The 19,439-nt window shown below is 39.5% G+C and overlaps 1 protein-coding gene across 2 annotated transcripts in view; it reads right to left on the bottom strand.

Moving 5' to 3' along the window:
• The window catches only part of nkain2 (sodium/potassium transporting ATPase interacting 2), a 203,542-nt gene extending 187,468 nt beyond the window's left edge, over positions 1–16,074 (bottom strand). Inside the window, exons 1-2 of one of the 2 annotated variants that reach the window (XM_057822651.1) lie at positions 15,661–16,074; positions 15,182–15,352 (exon numbers count right to left, since the gene is read on the bottom strand). In XM_057822651.1, coding sequence (XP_057678634.1) covers positions 15,182–15,235 — 54 coding nt within the window. In that variant the 5' untranslated portion in view covers positions 15,236–15,352; positions 15,661–16,074. Of the gene's footprint in view, positions 1–15,181 lie in introns of both variants that reach the window. The other variant, XM_057822650.1, reaches the window with a different exon arrangement.
• Positions 16,075–19,439: the final 3,365 nt, after the last annotated feature.

Raw genomic sequence — 19,439 nt, 5'->3', positions numbered from 1 at the left:
TTTATTTTTTATTTTGAATAAGAAATTGCCAAAACATTAGCCATTTTAAAGGCAGTACTTATTTCTCAACATGGCTATACAACACACAGCTGAGCTTGAGACGTTCTTTTTCTCAAGAAGATGCAAAAACATTAGCCATTTCAAACAGTAGTACTTATTTATCTCAACAATAAAATAAAACTTACACTGGTGGAATGAATTCCACATTTTCTGGAGACAAACAAAATGTCTTTAGAAATGAGACTTCTGTTAACCAATATACTTTGTTTTTACAGATTTCTGTACTATTTCGCATGTTTGTAGCGTTACTGCTGGACTTAATTGTGGTTTTACACAATCTGCATCTGGAATACTTTTTGTACACCACCAAACAACTCACAACTTGACATGGAAATACATGTTAGCGAAGTCGCTAATTAGCATAGCGCTCGGTGGTAACTAGCAACATCGCAAAAACAACAACATTTTCCAATTAACGCGACTTGAACCTAGTGCTGGACAACTGAAAGGCAAGAAGCAACGAACAATCATTCACTCTCGCTCTAAAAAATAAGTTGCGCACAGAAGTGCGACCGCCGGGTTCCTGGCTGTCTCATACACAAATTTATTTATTTAATAAGTCTTTTGAAAAGGAGTAAATCTCTCGCTCAGTAACCAGCTGCATCTATCATAACATTCTGCGTCCGTGCGTGCGTGCGTCTGATAAAGGTGTAGGGCGGCAGACGTGTCTTGAATTTCGTTCCGCTTTTTTGGGAAAATCATTGTTTTTGAACATTTATGAATCATAATCGAATCGTCACGTGTTGAATCGCGATGCATCCAATAATAATTATTATAATAATTTTAAAAATCTCCGACCCCCCCACTAAAAATTTTCTCCTCGAATCTACAAAATTCACGTAGGTCACTTCAAAACGGTGAATTTCGCCAAGGAGTGAGAGATTTTCATGCCTGATTAAAGCATCCAGTTGGGAATCACAATACAATTTAGCCATTATTTTGGAGTTGGACAATATCGGGCAACTCTAATTTTAATTACAAGGTCAACAATGTCTTTAGAGGAGTAATCGTTAGTTAATTGATCACGGCAGCCATAAAAGAGACTAGTCTGCTTTTAAAAACAAAACATTGTTGCTTTGCTGTACTTCACCTCTATATTTGACACACATAAACCATTATTCACCACTTTTGAATTGAAGAGCCCTATCACAGATAACAGCAAAAGGGAATTCACTGCGCAACAACAGGACGTGAAAAAGCTGATCCATTTATCCAAACGATAGAACATTTCGCAGCAGTGCTCCTGAAGTTGACCATAATTGTTTTGGGAGTCTTGAGTCCGGGCAGACATGATGAATGCACTAGCAAGTGTTTCCAATACAACCTGTGTTTCCCGGAGAAGGTTTGATAGTCTTGTTGTGTTCTTTTCCTACAATCATTGTCCACTAAAAGGTTGGCGAGGCTGTTAAAAGTAAGTTAATTGTCTCCATGAAGTCACCCTTCGCGGGTTATCGACAATTTTAGGATGTCTTCCCAAAGCTGGCCCAATTTAAAGGCTTGTGGGGAAAGAAGTCACACCAAACTAAGGAGGTTAAAGCGAATTCGTCAAGAAAAAAACTGTTGAATTCATCCATTGGCGGCAAAGTTCGTCAAAAGCGAAGGATGTAACTTCATGGTGACCTTTACCTTTGACCGAAAAACCCAAGTACTAGTAGCCCCAAATTGAAAAATGTCGCTCATGGCTATCCTGAAATAATGCGTTTGAGAAAACGAGAGGTACGGCGGAACAACCCACAACAAAATGCCGAAGGCTTAGAGGCAAAAGGCCCAGCGAGACCGTGAGAGACAGAGGACATTTATAAAACTTCTAGCTACCTGAGGGGAAGACACAGTGACAAATTGGACACTGCAAAAAAGACAGCGGGACAGAAAATCTTTAGAACGAGAGCTTGGAGATTGTGTGTGGGTCTTGTCGAAAGGCTGCCTTGGACATAAAGGATTGCAAAGCCTTTTTATCTCAGCCAGCCTTGCCAATAAGTGTGGCGGTCTGAAGATGATGTTTGTTAGCCAAGTGCAGAATGTTGTTGACTTTCAACTCAAAGTTCTATTAAAGCACAACTTGACTCAATTGTTGTTATTGACTCGGTCTAACATGCACTGTTGATCCCTTTATACATTTAACTCATTGGCTACCACTGACCGCTCGAGACATCGAATTCATTTTCACTGAGACAGGATGGCAGCGAATGGTTGCTGTCAACTCTCCCAGTCAAAATGGATTGGACATCTAACACCGTTAATGAGTGATTACGCATGGCATGTCGCTCTCAAAACTACACTTGAACTTTTTCAAACCCCCCTCAAAAATGTCTAGTCTAGTATGGGAGTCTATAACTTGTACTAACATTTATCTTTTAAGAACTACAAGTCTTTCTATCCATGGATCGCTTTAACAGAATGTTGAATGGAATTTTATTGTCATCATCATCGGTATCATTGACAATCATTGACAATTACAAAATGTGATATGATTCCGAAGGAACCGTTAATAAATAAATTTTAAAAAATGTTAATGCCATCTTGATTTATTGTTATAATACACAAATACAGTAGTTATGTACAGTATGTTGAATGTATATATCTGTCTTGTGTCTTATCTTTCCATTCCAACAATATTTACAGAAAAATATGGCATATTTTACAGATGGTTTGAATTGCGATTAATTACAATTAATTTTTAAGCTGTGATTAACTCGATTAAAAATTTTAATAGTTTGACAGCCCTAATTAAAACCCCTCTTAATGTTTTTGTTTTAATAAAATTTGTAAAATTTTCAATCAAAAAATAAACTAGTAGCTCGCCATTGTTGACATCGCCGAGCGTTGATGTCACAGTTGTTCTTCCAGTGTCTTTAACTACATAAGATAGTGATTGAAATACACCACAAGGTGTCGCTGGCGAGTTTTAAATTACTTAAGAAATCAAGCCAAGGCAAACTCTAAGTTTTATGTTTATTTTGCATAGCTATTTTGATTGGGAATGCCAGTTCTCTTCGCATTGAGCGCTTTTCGTTTTGTGTACATTATTTTTTTGGGAGAGATAGGAATATTATTTTTGTTGTGCTTTCACCAAATGAAACTGCAGCGACTTAACTGTTCCGCCCAAATGCATGATGGGAAGTTGGGCAACCATGACTGTCAGTGGTGGCTGCAAATGGTATACAGTATGTTCTGCGTTGTGTTCAATTAAGCGTGTCAAGAAAAAGACGGTCTCCTGGCGTTCTTCCCCTCGCTGTTCGCCACAATATTTATATTTGTTGTGAAAGAGTTGCCAAAGCTTAAGCCAATAAAAGGCACTGTCTAATGAACGCCTGTGTCCACTCGCATTTCTCTGCCTTATTGCTCTCAATGTGCTAAAATGGCGTTATTGTAAAGTGTTTGAGGCAGCGCGTGAACGGGTCATTCCGTGCATGCGTTAATTGAGTCAAATATTTTAACGTGATTCATTTAAAAAATTAATTACCGCCCGTTAACGCGATAAATTTGACAGCACTAATATTTAGCTGTTTTTTTGTGGGATTGTGTGTTTGAATGATTTGTGAAGAGCATTGTAAAAAATAGAATTGTTAGCATTTTATAGCATTTAAGCAAGCGGAATTTTGCTATGCAATTTAGCCAAATAAGACAATTGTTCTATTGTTGTACTTCGAACCTCATTCTTTTTTTATATACCTTTTGAGGCTAAGCCCAGGTATTTTGAGTATTGTTCTTGTGAAATGAAAGTGCAATTCTGCATAGTTTGAAAAAAAAACTCTGGAATTTTATTTTGTATTCGCATCTTATGCTCCTTTGAAAATGCAATCTTAGCAAGCCTTTGTTTTATATCGGCAACGCATTATATGTTAAGTTAAATTATTCGACTACTTGCATAATCGATAGCTGCAGCCCTACATACTGCCATTTTCTCCCTTTATACACGATGCCATAGGCTGAGATTCACCAACTAATCTTTTCAAAAGTTGTGTAGATCTCAAATCTAAAGCAATGCAACATCTAAGTCATTAAAAGAGTTGACAAATTTGATTTTCACAGACAAGCTGGGTGAATCCCTATTACAGCGAATAATTTAAAAAAATTATTTGACCAATATATAACGTTGGAAATACATTTTTGAATTCCAGTTGACAAATAAAAACTACAATACAAAATAGAACACTTGTAAGAAATTCAAATGTGTTTACATAAACTAACGCCCATTCCTGGAATGTACTGCAATCATCATGATTTACCATGCACGTATTCATGACAGTGCCTACGAGTGGTAAATAATTCATTTGGTCCTTTAGCGGTGGAAATGTCACTGGAATTTCTCAGACGCGCGAACAGTCGAACGCCAGCCACTTACACTGTGACATTGTTTCATGTCATTTCAGAAACGTCTTAATTTACATTAGCTCCTCCACTCCCTTTCATCAATTGGTTTGCACATCACGATGAATGGCAACCAGTGGATGGCGCATACTTGTGAACTCCCTCACCCCTGGATGCTCACTGTCTCAGTGACAGCAGCTGGTAGGTGTCGTTTGGAGCCATTACAGCAATGAGGCCCATTGCCACTGACACCCCGAGTGGAATAATAAAAGTCTGGGCGGGCAAGTGGGTATGCATGTGTGAGTTTGCACATGCCTACATGAGTCATCTGCTGCGTTTCCTTTGCCATGCCATTATTAAGTGGGATCACGTTTTGCAAGTCGACATCTGTCGTCACAAAAAAAAAAAAAGAAAATGTTTGATCAGAACAAAGAAATAGAAACAATTAGACAAGCAATTAGAGTTTTAGAAAAAGCCAGTGAAGGGGCAACAAATCGATTATTGGATGAACAACAGAGTTATTTGCATAAGAAATTAATTGGTTAAGGAAGTTGTTTACCGCAACATTTTCAAAACCAACCGATTTCAGTCCTTCGGCATGAAATATTTTATGATTTCTGTCAGTTTATTTCGGCATGTTTTGTGTAAATAAGTTAGATCAATTATGAAAATGATCATACAGTATACATACAGTATGATAAACTTTGCATTAATCAAGGTAAAAGCGTAGAGTACTGTTTTTCAACCTTTTCTGAGTCACTGCACGTTTTTACATTGGAAACATCTTGCGGCACACCACAAACTAAAAATGTTCCAAAATGATTTTCTCAATATTAATAATAATTAATTTCTCAGTATGATATTTGATGGAACGTGAATACATAATGGTGTAGGTTTTATCTCATCCTCGGTGAAAGTAAATCCGAACGAAACATAGCTTTCACTGTATTGCCTTGCCTTCGCTTGTATGTTTTTCACCACGACTCATACTAGGGCCTTCATCTGGGTCAGAATCTTGTCCAAGGCTCAGTTTGTATTTCAAAGTTGTGCTTTTTAAAAACGTATTGTTGGAGGTAGTCTTTCAGGTCCTCCGCGTGTTCGTTTTCACTTCAGGTGAGACGGCTGGACTGGATTGCAAACTAAAGACTGGAGGCAAGAGATCAATACTGCGCAATTTTAAATTTCAGAAATGTCTTGGTGCCTTCAATGACAGAACAAAAGCTGTGTAGAGAAATGCACACTGAACAGAGAGTTCGGCGTTGCTTATATGGTGTACAGATAAGGAGGTGTGTCTGGAACGTTTGGTGATTAGGTCATGAGTCTTGCTGTTTGGCAGTTAAAAGTCCATGATTATCTGAGGCAAAACTAACTATGAGCAGTTTCAGTGAAAAACAACTGGTAATGCTTGCAAGCATATCAGAAGATTGCATTAGGCGAGATGTATACTGACTTCAGTATGCATGACTGGGACCCCGACTTCCGTGTGCATCACAAGGAAGGTTCTTGGTCTAGCGAGGTAATTGCTCATCTTGCATTCAAGAACTGCTCGGAATTAAAGCCATCAGCCCCCTTGCTGTTCGTGACAATGTGGACTCCAGCACATTGCTTAGACTCGTCAAGTGTCGATATACACAAAAGTATCCTTTCCATTTTATCCATATGTGACGACCGTCAATTGTACCACTGCGTTTTATTCCAACACATTGTTGTGAACAGCAAGGTGGCTGATGGCTAGAAATCTGAGCAGTTCTTGAATGCGACACGAGCAATAACTCACTCACCTGCACACGACTGAGAACCTTCCACCTACCAACGACGTCCGCATGATGCTAACAAGGCTGAGTGTCCTTCAAAATACCGTCAGGGGGCCACCCTAATAATGTAATAAGTTATGTATTTTAAAAAAGCGATATTGGCTAATTTCTTGCAGCACACCGGATGACCCGTGGCACACCGGATGAAAAACACAGGCGTAGAGTACATATATTAAATTGCTGCCTGAAGAATTGATATCATCGTCATGAAAATGGTGATTCACACCTGTAGTGAGTCTCCATGTAGGATCCCTCTTGTCTAATCTTGATTAATTGTTATTTGTACGTTTAGGAGTAATTTAACAATACCAAATACACAATAATAATGGTTTAAAAAAACAGTTAATATAAAAACACGTTCAACGGACTAGGACCACCCAGCTGCCTAAAGTATCAACATCCCAAAGACATAAGCACATCCAGAGTGTGTACGGCCCTCCATGGGCAAATTCTCAAACCTACAAGCAACAATAAGTTTGCAATTAATTAATCAGCCCCTGGACAAAAAAATAAATAAAATAAAATCCAGCTGCAAGGATCAATGTGTACAGTATATACTAGCGCTGCAACGTTTCATCGATTACCTCGAGTATTCGATTAATTCGAATATTTTTTTCTAAATTTTGTTGCTTCGAGTATTTGTTCAATTAAAGTCGCGTTGTAATGGTTTATTTTGAAAGTGTTTGCATTTCGTTTTATTGATTAGGGTGGATATATTACCCTCTGGTCTGCCTCATTTCACATGGCTGAATCCAACTGCTCCGTGTTCAGACCAACGTAAGCTAAGTTTTTGTTTGAGCTCATGTTTTTTAATGCATTCGTAATTTAGTTTATAGGTATATTTAGCCTTTTTTTTGGTAATACCATTTGTTATGAGCATTGTAAAAAAAAAATATTTTTTTTAAACGTTACCATTTCATAGCATTTAAGATAGCGGACTTTTGCTATGTAAGTTAGCCAATTGTTCTTTTGTTGTACATAGATAATTTATTAATTTTTTTATACCGTTTTTGGCTCAGCTTGGGTCACTTCCTTTTCAGTAACCCAAAATCAACAGGGAGTGACCTGTAAATGCCCCAAACTCAACATGAAGTGACCTGTAGCTTGTTTTTCAGTTTATTAGTTTTCATTCATTCATTCATTTTCCGAGCCGCTTTTCCCTCACAAGGGTCGCGGGGGGGTGGGTATCCTAGCTAACTATGGGCAGTAGGAGGGGCACGCCCGGAATCGGGTGCCAGCCAATTACAGGGCATAAGGAGACGAACAACCATTCGCAACCACACTCATATCTAGGGACAATTTAGAGTGTTCAAAGGACCTACTATGCATGTTTTTGGGATGTGGGAGGAAACCGGAGTACCTGGAGAAAACCCACGCAAGGATGGGGAGAACATGCAAACTCCACACAGGAAGGCTGGGGCCCGGGATTGAAACCTTGATCTTAGAACTGTGAGGTGGACATGCTAACCACTCTGCCAGGGCCGCCAGTTTATTAGCTGTTTTGTAGAATATCTTAGAATGACTTCCTGACAAAGTGAGGGAGGTTTTGAGAACTCCCACCAGGCAGTCTAAAAGAAGATTCTGATTGAAGAACATGCGTGTCCAAGTCAGTTAATATACGAAAATCAATTGAATTTATCACTTGAAAAAAAATTAGCTACTTTTTGTAACTTTGTCAGGTTTGAGCTAAGATTGTAAATGTTTTGCTTATTAGCATCAACCAATCACGCCAACTCACCTGCTGCAACGATTAATCGATCAATTTAAGTAATTCGATTTGAAAAAAGATTTGAATTAAGTGTTGCTGCTTCGAGTATTCGTTTAATTGAAGTGTCGTTGTAATGGTTTGTTTTGAAAGTGTTTGCATTTAGTTTAAATTATTTGGGTGGATACACTGCCCTCTAGTGGCAACGGTGAATATAACAACTTATTTCACATGGCTGAAACCAGCTGTTCCCTGTTAAGACCAACATAAGCTAAGTATTTGTTTGAGCTAATTTTTTAATGCATTCGTAATTTAGTTTATAGGTATATTTAGCTGTTTTTTGTGGAAATACGTTTGAACCATTTGTTCAGAGCACTATAAAAACTTAAGCATTTTATAGCATTTAAGCTAGCCGACTTTTGCTACGTAAGTTAGCCAATTGTTCTTTTTTATTCCTAAATCCTCATTTACTTATCTTTTAAACCGTTTGAGGCTCAGCTCAGGTATTTTAATTTTTTTATGTTCCTTATCCGATTACTCGATTATTTGAACTACCGTATCTAGTTCGTCAATTAATCGACTACTAAAATAATAGATAGCTGCAACCCTAATTTTGACGCATCTGCTTGGTTCCATCAGAAATTTTTACAGTTTCACTTTCTAAAGAAGCAGGGATAGAGAAACAGTTTCAGTAGATATCTGTTTTGTAAGGTTAACTCTTGGGTGGAAGCTCGCTTAGCTAAATTCCCCCAAGATGGACTCAAGCGGGGAAGGTTTTTGTTTAATATATATATATTTCTGGTCAATTAGTTTAAGAGGTTGGCGAACAGCAGGGGGCTTTCACCACTTAGGTTTTTGCGGGTGAATTTAAAAAAGCCAGCAGGATTCAGTCGTCTTAAATGCTTGCAAGTGAACCGAGCTAATGGCTAACTGCGCCGCCCGCAGTGCGCAAGTGTTTTTAAACTCGCAGCAACACTAATGGACTTATCAGCAGGCTTTGCTATTACTACAGTTAACAGAGCAAAACATGTTGTTGACGGCGGCACCGCATTAGTTCCACCGCATTAGACACAAATAAGCGTGCGCCCCTCTCGCTACTTCACCTACAGTAATGCGCAGCGTGCCCGTTTACGAAGCGGCGGGCCATTTCGCTGTGAGACATGTTGACTATTTGGAAGACAACAAGCAGAGCGTGGCACTATTTAACAAGACAATTGTGGAAAAGTTCAAACGTAGCAGTCTTGCCTGGGAAAATAGGACATTTTCATACTCTGTGACCAGACAATGGGATTTCTGTAAGTCTTTATATGACACTTGAGAACTTGTGTGCTAAGAATGCTAACTCGCCCGCACTTGATTTCCATGCATTTAAATAATATACAATGTCACTATTCCGTCTTACAATAAGAGCCCAGTTCCCACATTTGTCTCGGGTTATCCTGTTTCATATCAAGAATCTGGGATTACAACCGTTCACTTAGGTTTTGCCTTGAGCTTGAGATTTTTCCTGCAGACTACCCTGCAGCACAAGCTCAAAGGCATTGCTGCTTTTTCTGATGTGGTACTTCAAAACGTTTGGTATTGCATAATGAAAGTCGGATATTCAGTGAATCAAGTCAGCTTCAAGTCTGATTTCAAAGTTTGGACGTAAAACACTTAGCGCACAGGTCAGCAAAGCAGACAGCTAGCCAGATAAAAATCATGCTAGGTTGCATTTTGAGTCCGCATAAGGCTTAGTAAGCAACATTTAGAAACACTTTGAAACTTGAAAAGTGAAACACAATGCACTACTTTAGTTGATTCACTATCCTATTTAATTCTTATTCCACAAACCAAATATTAACTCACTAGATGCCAATGAAGGCTATAGACTTCCAATCCATTTTGATTGATACAGCTGACAGTAGTGCTGCAACGATTAACTTGAGTATTCGATTCGAAAAAAATATTCGAATTAAATTTTGTTGCTTTGAATATTCGTTTAATTAATGCGGCGTAGGAATGGTTTATTTTGAAAGTGTTTGCATTTAGTTTTATTGATTAGGGTGGATACACTGCCCTCTGGTCTGGCTCTTTTTACATGGCTGAATCCAACTGCTCCCTGTTAAGACAAACTTAAGCTAAGTTTTTGTTTGAACTAGTGTTTTTTTAATGCATTCATAATTTAGTGTATAGGTATATAGCCGTTTTTTGTGGGAATATGTGTCTGAACCAGTTGTTAAGAGCATTGTAAAAAACAAAAAAACAAAAAAAAAAACTAGCATTTTATAGCATTTAAACTAGCTGACTTTTTCTAAGTAAGTTAGCCAATTGTTCTTTTGTTGTACATAGACCCTCATTTTAAAAAAAAAAAGTTATACCATTTGAGGCTCAGCTCAGGTATTTTAATTTTTCATGTTCTTGATCCGATTACTCGATTATTCGAACTAACTAGTCCATCGATTAATCGACTACTAAAATATTCGATAGCTGCAGCCCTAGCTGGCAGTGAATGATAATGTTTTAGTGCCATTGCCATAGACAACCAATCCATTTGGAACAGGAGATGTTTCTGTATCATTGACGGCGATAAACGCCCAAACCATTTGGACTGGGAGATTTTTCCGTTCCGTTGACAGCGAAAAATGTCCAATCCATTTTGACTCGGAGGGGCTAGCAACGATAATTTAGTCGAAATCAAAATGTCAATGATTAGCTTTGACTTGTGGAGACCAGGCATGTACCGACTACCAGTTTCAAGGTATACCGTGGTATGAAAACGTCATGATTTCAAAACCGCAAAAATTTTCTGTAATAAGACCGTCCCTACCGTATTAGCTATTTTTGTGCTACACGATGGCTGGAGGAGATGAAACTCCTGAACCTTTTCCCCCATGGAAGAAAACTAAATCGCTGGTATGGGAATACTTCAGCTACAGAAAAGTTACAGACAGCCGCGGCTTAAAGGAGGAGGGTCAACCGACAAGTAAAACATGTCTGCGGAGGGTGGCTGCTGAGGAGGCAATTTGCCTCCAATTTGCCAATATGTTTTCAAAAATAAAAATCTTGTTTGATGGGGAAAAAAAAGTTGTTTTTTGTTTGCTTATTTGTTTTAACAGATATCTCAAAGTAACATATTTTAGAGCTGTAATTGCATTACCGTGACACCGTGAAACAGTGATTTTTTTGGCTTAATGTTATCATACAGTCAGAATCTCAGACCGGTACATGCCTACGCCCAATCCATTTGGACTGGGAGAAGTTTCCATTCCCTTGACGGTGAGAAATGTCCAATCCATTTTGACTGGAAGGGGCTGGCAACGATAATTTAGTTGAAATCAAAATGTCACTGATTAGCTTTGACTTGTGGAGACTACCTTTAAAGAAAACACTGATGAATAGTACATTGTACATTAGGGGTGTGACAAAATATGGAAATTGTGGTATATCGTGATACTTTGTATCCCAAATGGTTATCGATATGCTCCTGTCAAGAATCGATATATTGGGGCGCTTACAGGTCACTTTTTGTTCATTTTTAGGGTATTTAGAGGTCACTTTCTGTTGACTTTGAGTCATTGCATATTCATTTGGGGAAATTATTGGGTCACTTCTAGGGCTGCCACTATCAATTATTTTAGTAGTCGATTAATCGATGAACTAGTTAGTTCGAATAATTGAGTAATCCGATAAGGAACATGAAAAATTAAAATAGCTGAGCTGAGCTGAGCCTCAAACGGTATAAAAAGTAAATAAATGAGGATGTATGTACAACAAAACAACAATTGGCTAACTTACATAGCAAACGTCCGCTAGCTTAAATGCTATAAAATGCTAAAGTTTTTTTTTTTTTTTTACAATGATCTTAAAATATGGTTCAGACTCATATTCCCACAAAAAAAAACTCTAAATATACCTGTAAACTATATTACGAATGCATTAAAAAAACAATAGCTCAAACAAAAACTTAGATTACGTTGTTCTTAACAGGGAGCAGTGGGAATCAGCCATGTGAAATGAGGCAGACCAGAGGGCAGTGTATCCACCCTAATCAATAAATGTAAACACTTTCAAAATAAACCATTACAACACCACTTTATTTAAATGAATACTCGAAGCAACAAAATTTAATTTGAACATTTTTTTCCAATCGAATACTCGGGTTAAACGATTAATCATTGCAGCATTAGTCACTTCCTGTTCTGTAACCCAAAATAAACTGGAAGTGACCAATAAATGCCCCAAAATCAATAGGAAGTGACCCAGTAATGCCCCCAAAATAAACACAAAGTCCCCAAAAATCAACAACAAATGGCCTGAAATGCACCCAAATCAAACTCATTGGTTGCCTTTGACCACCATAGACGTCCAATTCGTTTGAAGTGTGAGCTCCCAGCTGAAACGGATTGGATGTCTACTAGTGATAAACTCATTCCGATTCACAGCAGAAGGATGAAAATAGCTTGTTTTTCTGTTTATTAGTTGTTTTGTAGAATATCCTAGAATGATTTCCTAATGTATCGATAATTGTTGTATCGCCTTATCGAGAGATTATCGTTATCGTGAGCTTTGTATTGCAAATCGTATCGTATCGTATCGTATCGTGAGGTACCAAGAGGTTCCCACCCTTATTGTACATTCAGCTTTTAAATTGCTGATTTAGCAGTGGTGTTTTGTAAAATACCACAGTGAATCAAAAAGTAGAGTACTGCTAAAAACAAACAAACAAACAAACAAACAAACACTTTAGGGGTGTGACAAAATATCGAAATGGTGATATATCGTGATACTTTGTATCCCAAAAGGTTATCGATATGCTCCTGCCAAGAATCGAGATATCGTTTTAAAAAGGTGTCAATGTTTAAAAATAATAATAATAATAATTTTAAAAAAAAATTTTAAAAAGGAACCAACAAGTTGTTATCAAAATCTTTCACCATAATACAGCCCCGAGCAAAAAGTATGCAATCACCAGTCTCAGACGAGCACTCAGACATTTTATCATGTAGAACAACCTCGGATAAAAAGCTTGAAAATGTTTTGAATTAGTTCAAAAGTGCAACTCTTTAACATTCATAAAAACTAAAAGAAATGAATAGAAAACATTGTGGTGGTCAGTAAATGTTACTTTTTATAGTGCAAGTGCAGGGAAACATATATGGAATCACTCCATTCTGAGGAAAAAAATATGGAATCATAAGAAACAAACAAAGAAATAACAATCAAAACACATCTCTAGTGTTTAGTAGCACCACCTCTGGCTTTTATGACAGCTTACAGTCTCTGAAGCATGGACTTGATAAGCATTCTACATCAATTTGGTGCCAACGACAAACATATTTTCAATTGAAGGGATAGCAAAGCGGTCTAAAATTTCCATGTAAACTTTTGAATTTATTGAAGATTTAACCACACCCACCTCCCCAGTGCCTTTGCCTGACATGCAGTCCCATATCATCAAGGACTGAGGGAATTTTGATGTCTTCTTCAAGCAATCATCTTTGTAAATCTCACTGGAACGGCACCTAACAAAAGTTCCAGCATCATCACCTTGTCTAGAGTCAAGAATCTGCATTGGACAAGGTGTCAAGAGTCAAAAATCTGCATTGGCCAAGGTGATGATGCTGGAACTTTTGTTTGGTGCTGTTCCAGTGAGACCATAAATGGCCCAAAATTACCTAATTGCCTGGCATTGACCGCCACTGACAGCCATAGACGTTCAAGCCGTTTGAAGTGGGAGGGATGGCAGCAAATGAACGAATGAACCCTCTCAGTTCAAATGGATTGGACGTCTACTAGTGATAAACTAATTCCAATTCACACTAGAAGCTTGTTTTTCTCTTAATTAGTCTGCTTGTAGAATATCCTAGAACAGACATGTCCAAAGTCCGGCCCGGGGGCCAAATGCGGCCCGTGGACAAATTTCATCCGGCCCCCAGCCTCTGTCATAAAATCAATAATGTCTGGCCCACACACAGACTTAATAAACTGGTCAGCAGTACTGCTACCAGCATATAAAGTAGCTTACACACTAAATGCTGCTCCTCATTTACCAACTAAAAGGCAGCAGCACTCTAAGCAACATGTGTGTGACCCTTTACTCCCAATATTCTAAAACGGTGACAATCAACAAAAACAACAAAGTTGACTATGCGACGGCCAACGCTTCAAGGATAGTTGGAAATTGGAGTATTTCTTCACTAAAATGCGCAACAACTGTGTCTGCCTCATTTGCAAAGAGACAGTCGCTGTTTTTAAAGAGTTCAGTGTGAGGCGATATCAACAATCAAGACACGTTGACATGTACGACAAGATTACAGGGAAGATACGGAGCGAGAAATTGAAGCAACTTGAAGCTAGTTTAACTTCACAGCAGCAATATTTCGCAAGAGCCCGAGAGTCAAAAGAGTACGCCACAAAGGCTAGTTGCGAGATTGTTGAAATTAATAATTTAAAAAAATAATGAAGCAAATGTGACACAAAGAATGGCTTGCTAAAATTTGCTTGAATATATTGTTCTACGTAAACGACGTCAGTCAAGGTCGGCCCCCCACATTTTTACCGCACCAAATCTGGCCCCCTTTGCAAAAAGTTTGGACAACCCTGTCCTAGAATGATTTCCAGACCAAAGTATCGATAATCGTTGTATCGCCATATCGTCAGATCATCGTTATCGTGAGGTACCAAGAAGTTTTCAGTCCTAAAACACATAGCAAGCATCCCAAACTTATCCCTTCTTCACATTTCTGCAGCCGGGTTATAATCGACAAGACAATGCAGCAGGTGAGGTTTCTTCTTTCCTATAAACGGATGAGATCACTGGTGTTCTCAAACATCCCCTCATGTTTGCACACAAACTCACCTCGCTCCCTCCCAGCATCCCTCCCTCCCTGCCGTCTCGCCTGGCATCGCTTCCCACCATCGACACAGATGGTGACGGGAGACAGACGCAAAGCAGACAACGGCGGGAGTTGGCTTCTGTGACGAAACATCACGTCTAATCTTCCTCATATGCGAGTCATGGGTTTATCATCAAATCATGTATCAAATCGCACCCATCCATCACATTTCCGCACATTTATCAGAACAGCCCTTAAACCGTATCCCCCTTATTTCCCGCTTGTTTACACACCTATTAACCTCGGGGATGTGACCTCGCAGTCACATAGCCATCTACGCCCCAGCTTTAGCTGTGACAAATTACTGCCTACTCGCCTCTTGACAAGATTTCAGAAAAACCTTTTATGTCTCCGCATTGATCCAAGCCATCCAGGGCCCCTTTTGAGGGATCGATAGTAATCATAACACTTACCAGCTGCATTCCACAGATGAAGGCCAGGGTACACCTGCCGCTGCAGCACCCCATAGTGTCTTCCGCACGCGTGGGACGTTCCAGATTTCTAGCAGATTGTGTAAATTCTCAATTCCGCCTTTTTGGGAGATGTCAGGCCAAGTGGAGGTTCTCACAGCTGGACTTCAGGAACTGGGGGAAATGTGACTCTGGAGCTCAGGTAGCAATAAAAGGTGCAAATCTAGTCTGGGTAAGCAGGTTTAAGAGTGTTGCATTTTCATCATTAATTCATATTTTTAGCAATATTTTAAGGAGGCTTACATAAATAAAAGTTCCAGAGTTAATAAAGCAGGGTATCATCTTGAAAAAAAAAAAAAATGTACTGAAAAGTTTAAAAATCTGCTCCAATTCAACTAACAATAATCTGGTTAACAATCCCACATGGTTGAACCCGGAAGTGTCAAATATGCACAAAAAAGGCGGTAAAAGTGTCCGCTCACAGGGAGTGCGGGCGCGAAGAGACGACGTCCTCCAGGGTCTTTCCAAAATGCACCGGCGACGACTCCAAACCCGAGCCGCGGCTCTCCGAAGAGTCAGCGACCACTTCACGTCCTCCTTCCCCGGATGCCGCGTCTCCTCGGCGGGGTCATTTCGCCCTCAGCTTCACCGCCGCACAGGTGCTCCTCAGTCGGAGCCGTCACAGCAGATAATGACGGGACCGGAGTGGTCAATGTAAAAGACACACGTTCATTGGCGGTGACGCTTTAGAAAGTCTCCATTGAGGTGATGATTTAATTTAAAAATACGGCTAAATAAAATGACGATTTAATTTGCGGATACCCTTTCACGGAATGGACCGTGCAGACAATGGGGACCAAAATGGACCAGCCGAGCGAGAAGAGCACCGCCAAGAGCGTCTCTCGCCCGCTATGTGTCAAGACAGACACCGCGCAGGAAGATGCTACTTCCGGCTGGAGCTTTCAAAATAATTCGCTGGTAAATTTACACTATAGTTTTCTAATTTACACTGTTTAACTAAGTTCTATTGTGAAATGTGTAATCGGAATTCATATGTCTTTGCACTGCGGTTGCGTGAAACTATGCTTAAGGTGGTTCTACTCCTGTGAGGGAAACATGATTAAAAAAGGAATATTTGGATATTTAAATAATGGTGGCTCATACTGAGGGGTTTTTAATATTATCGTGAAAGACTTGAGTCATAAACTATAGCAAATTACAGCCACAAAAAATAAACTGAACTTTTGTTGGTGGTGATATACAATTGGTTGCATATTGATAGTGCCTGTTTACCAAGCAAATGTCAATGTAAACAACCAGTGAACTCATTCACTGCCAGTGCAGGTATATGTGTAGTGTTTACAGAGAATGTTGGAGTTGGTAAGAATGAAATTGATGTAAAAACACAAAAACAAAAAAAAAACACTAAGGCAGGGGTGGCCAACAATGGTCCTCGAGAGCCGCAATCCAGTTTGGTTTTCCATGTCTCCCTCCTCCCAGAGGCGTAGCAAGGGTCCCTGGGGGCCCCAGGGGGGCCCTTCGAGCGTGTGCAAGTAAGGGGGACAGTTGTACTTGGAGCAATAGAAAGAAGAGTAGCAACACCAAAATACCACCATCGGATGCTGAGGTATATACCTTTGTGTGAAATCAGTAGTCAGATTGGTCCCACGTCCCACTAAAATCAAATTACAGTGATACCTCAGCTCACGAACGCTTAAGCTCACAAACCTTTCGCCTCAAGAACATTAAATTCGCGAGCATATAGTCTCTGCTGACGAACTAGTTTTCGGCGGACGAACCAATTCACGCGGTCGAAAAGCGCCACGAGAAGCTGACGCACGATCACGGCGTCCCAGTTCGTCCCCTCACTTTCGTTGAGTGCGGACGTGGTTTGTGTTTGATAGACATTTTGGACCATATTGAGTGTACTTTTGCTATTATGGGACCGAAAAAGAGTTACCTACAGTCCTTATGGAAGGTGACTCGTGTTACCAATTCGCCCTCGACTGGTAATTGGCGGTGCTTTCAGCTTCCCACCGTAGTGAGAAGTGGACCGGCGAGTCACGTTGGCTCGTTGTCGTCGGTTGTCTTCGGTTCGCCCGATTTCCTCTCCAGAAAGGTGGCGGCGTGCATACAAACACCCAGAGGCGTCGGATGGCTTTTTGTGGGCACTTTTATTAACAACCAAAAGCATGTGGGGGGCACAGCAGTGGAGTCTACGCTAACTGCGCACTTTGCCGGTAACACTCTCCTTCCAAACAGTAACTCCCTCCCTCCCTCCCCCTCCCACTCCATTCCATCAAGCCATCAACTACCATCACAAAGGTAAATAAAACGACTTTATTATACAGTACAGTTTATTTCTTTAATTATAATACAATAGCACATGTATTATACATAAAATAAGGTATATTTTTGTGTAGTTTTAAGGCTTATTTAGTAGAAAATTATGTTTTATGGGGACCTGGGAACGGATTATTCTCATTTTAATGGTTTCTTATGGGAAATAAATGTTCGGAAGACGAACTTTTCGCCTTACACACACTTTCTGGGAACCAATTATGTTCGTGAGCTGAGGTATCACTGTATTCCGTAAAAAACACTGATTGGTGGACTACCGACCGAAATGAGTATTAAATTTGCTAATAAAATTGTTGAGGATTATTTTAGATGCATATCTGTTATATTTTTCTAATAGAGTATTTGACGAGGAATACGATAGACCCATTAATAGACTTTTTTGGAAAAATCACCATTTGTTTAAGTAGTCACATGAATAATAAGGTGGGCTGTGAAAATCAACGTATAACAACTCTGTAAGGACTTTCCAGAGTACTTGGTGAGTCACTCTTTAAACAATCATGTGGTATTAATAGCTGAATGGAGTTTCATAAACATGTATAATTTATGTGACATGGTTAGTGCTGATTGGGATTGATAACAGAATCGTTAGATAATCTGCCAAATGATTCCATGGTATTGAAACACTCCTTACACTTGTCGCTGCGACAGTGCAGTAAAGCTGCGTGTGCTAAATCCTTTGGCCCTCTGGGGGCCCTTGCTGGCTGGGGGCCCAAGGCAATTGCCTGGTTTGCCTAATGGGACGTGACGCCTCTGCCTCCTCCAACACACCTGAATCAAATTAGCAGGATTGTTATCAGGCAACTACAGAGCTTGTTACCTGGCACGGCCAGACTGTTCTCCTTGTATTTTTCAAACACTGTGAGAATAGTCTGAGACCCACCTCCTTAACGGCCTCTCAAGCCAGTACGAAATAATCCGTCCAATCAGATTTGTTTATTTGATTTGATTTGTTTGTGTACGTGGTAAATTAGTTTTAAACAGTGTTGGGCACGTTACTTTAAAAAAGTAATTAGTTATAGTTACTCACTACTTCTTCCAAAAAGTAACTGAGTTAGTAACTGAATTATTCTTTAGTAAAAGTAATTAGTTACCAGGGAAAGTTACTATTTCCGTTACTTGAAAAAGAAGTTGTTGTATGTCAAAGAATTTGAAATTTTTCGATCAGTATTCGAGTCAGTTGAATAGAGAAGAACAGACAGGTAGTTGTGTTATAGAACCTTGTAATATTTATTGCACCTCACCAGCAACAGATTTATCCTACACTTGAAGTGCAACAAAAATAAACAGTAAGATTTTTCGCCACTAGCTTTGTGGGAGCGTGTGTAGTTGTTAGGCGCTTCAGCAGATTTGAATTGCTTACCACAGATGGCGACAAAAGCTTTGCCCCGGGACATAAATTACACTTTACATGCACGTTCTTTCCTTTAATTTCGACCAACTTGAAATAGTGTTTATATCTCCACCTCGTAAAGGACAAATTTTCCTCTGAATGCTCTGCCATCATATCCCTCTGCATCTGTTTTGCGTGTGTGTGTTTGCCGCACGCGCTGTTCCGGTTTGTGTGTGAAAACACCGGCTCTGATTGGCTTACCAGCTGGAACAGCGGTGAGTCTGGAGTTCCAGGCTATGGAGGACCCAAACACAGGGAAACAAAAGGCAGCAAGAACGCAAAGGCAGGGTGGTGGAAAAGTAAAAAACGATTTAATAAAAATAATAATAAAAACAAACTCAAACAAAAGTCAAAGGGATCCAAAACAGCAAAGTAAACAAAACTCAGGGTATTAACAAACGTATCAAAACTTACTTAAACAGGAATGAGGGCTTGGATGAAGAAATAGACACTGGAATTGACATGGAATCGACACTCGGATAGACACTTGGATAGACACATGGCTTG

The sequence above is a fragment of the Corythoichthys intestinalis genome, chromosome 19 (genome assembly GCF_030265065.1).
Source record: "Corythoichthys intestinalis isolate RoL2023-P3 chromosome 19, ASM3026506v1, whole genome shotgun sequence".
Taxonomy (NCBI): domain Eukaryota; kingdom Metazoa; phylum Chordata; class Actinopteri; order Syngnathiformes; family Syngnathidae; genus Corythoichthys; species Corythoichthys intestinalis.
Note: the sequence above shows the minus strand (reverse complement) of the source record. Positions and strands in the feature narration are given on the sequence as shown.